This window comes from Carlito syrichta, unplaced genomic scaffold (assembly GCF_000164805.1).
Source record: "Carlito syrichta isolate Samal-C Ts95f unplaced genomic scaffold, Tarsius_syrichta-2.0.1 Scaffold245254, whole genome shotgun sequence".
Lineage (NCBI taxonomy): Eukaryota > Metazoa > Chordata > Mammalia > Primates > Tarsiidae > Carlito > Carlito syrichta.
Genome location: NW_007189350.1, coordinates 133,569 through 134,803, shown reverse-complemented (window position 1 = coordinate 134,803; position 1,235 = coordinate 133,569). Strand labels below are relative to the sequence as shown.

The 1,235-nt window shown below is 37.3% G+C and overlaps 1 protein-coding gene across 1 annotated transcript in view; it reads right to left on the bottom strand.

Moving 5' to 3' along the window:
* Nucleotides 1-302: 302 nt before the first annotated feature.
* Nucleotides 303-1,235, bottom strand: part of SH2D1A (SH2 domain containing 1A) — a 25,198-nt gene continuing 24,265 nt past the window's right edge. Inside the window, exon 4 of the mRNA XM_008051918.1 lies at nt 303-675. Within this exon, the coding sequence (XP_008050109.1) occupies nt 635-675 (41 nt within the window). The 3' untranslated portion in view covers nt 303-634. The remainder of the gene's footprint in view (nt 676-1,235) is intronic.

Here is a 1,235-nt window from a genome sequence, read left to right as displayed (position 1 = left end):
CATATTTTAAATTATGGGACTTTAACTTCAGGTTGGCTTGTGTATTTTACTGTCCAACATCAGAACACTAGGCAAGAAGGTTGCTTTTGGAATTAAATAGAAATTCTTCGTTCTACCTAGCACTTGCTTCAGCACACAGTGCAGGACTTCATAAATCCCAAAAGAGCCTATGATACCATAGATAGTGGAGAACCGCACATGACAAAGATGAGGGACACCAACCAACTTCCCACCACAAAATCAAGCAAGAAATTTTAAAATAGTAACTGTCAAAGAATATTTCACTAACGATGGAGTTTTTGACAAAAACTGAGGGTTATTTTTATTTTTATTTGGCAAGAATTGGCATTAACATTTTATAAAGTACTTATTATGCTTTAAATTGTTTCCCATTTGTAAATATGATAACTGAAAATTACTGATGGAACTGTTTTCTTCACAATTCTCATTGCAAAGCTCCTCATTATCTACAAAGTCCATTTCAGCTTTGACATCAGGCTAGATGCTTCCATTACAGGACTATGATGGTTTTAGGAGTGCATTTGTAGCTCACTGAACTGTATAATCTATAATATACTAGACTTAGCATACATTTAAATTATTGAAAATAAAGTACAAGGTGCTTTATTTTTCTTCATGGTGCTTTCAGACAAACATCGGGATCTTCTCTTATTCCTAAAGAAAAATCGTAACAAAAATCAAGAAAAGATAAACAGACAAACTATTAAACTCAAATTTTCAATATAAAATTTCCAAATTCATAAAATTCACAATGATACAACACACTGATATACTTCTAGCAGCTATTATTTAAAACTGAGCTACAAAGAACTGAACAGAAAAGAACAATTAGCCACTTTGTAGAGTTCTAGTTATATTTCTATTATAAAGGCTAACCATTCATTAATTTAATTCACCACTTGAACCTAATTGTCAGTTTATGCTTGAGCCTGAGTCCTCATCAAAAAAGAATATAAACCGGGCTTGGTGGCTCAGTCTGTAATCCCACGCTTTGGGAGGCTGAGGTGAGTGGATTGCCTGAGCCTGCAGGTTCGAGATCTGCCTGGGCAACTTGGCAAGACCTCATCTCTACAATAAATAAAAAATTAGCCGGGCATGGTAGCGCACGCCTGTAGTTCCAGCTACTTGGAAGGCTGAGGCGGAAGGATCGCCAGAGCCCAGCAGGTCGAGGCTGCGGTGGCCGGGAGCAGCCACTGCACTCCAGTCTAGGCAAC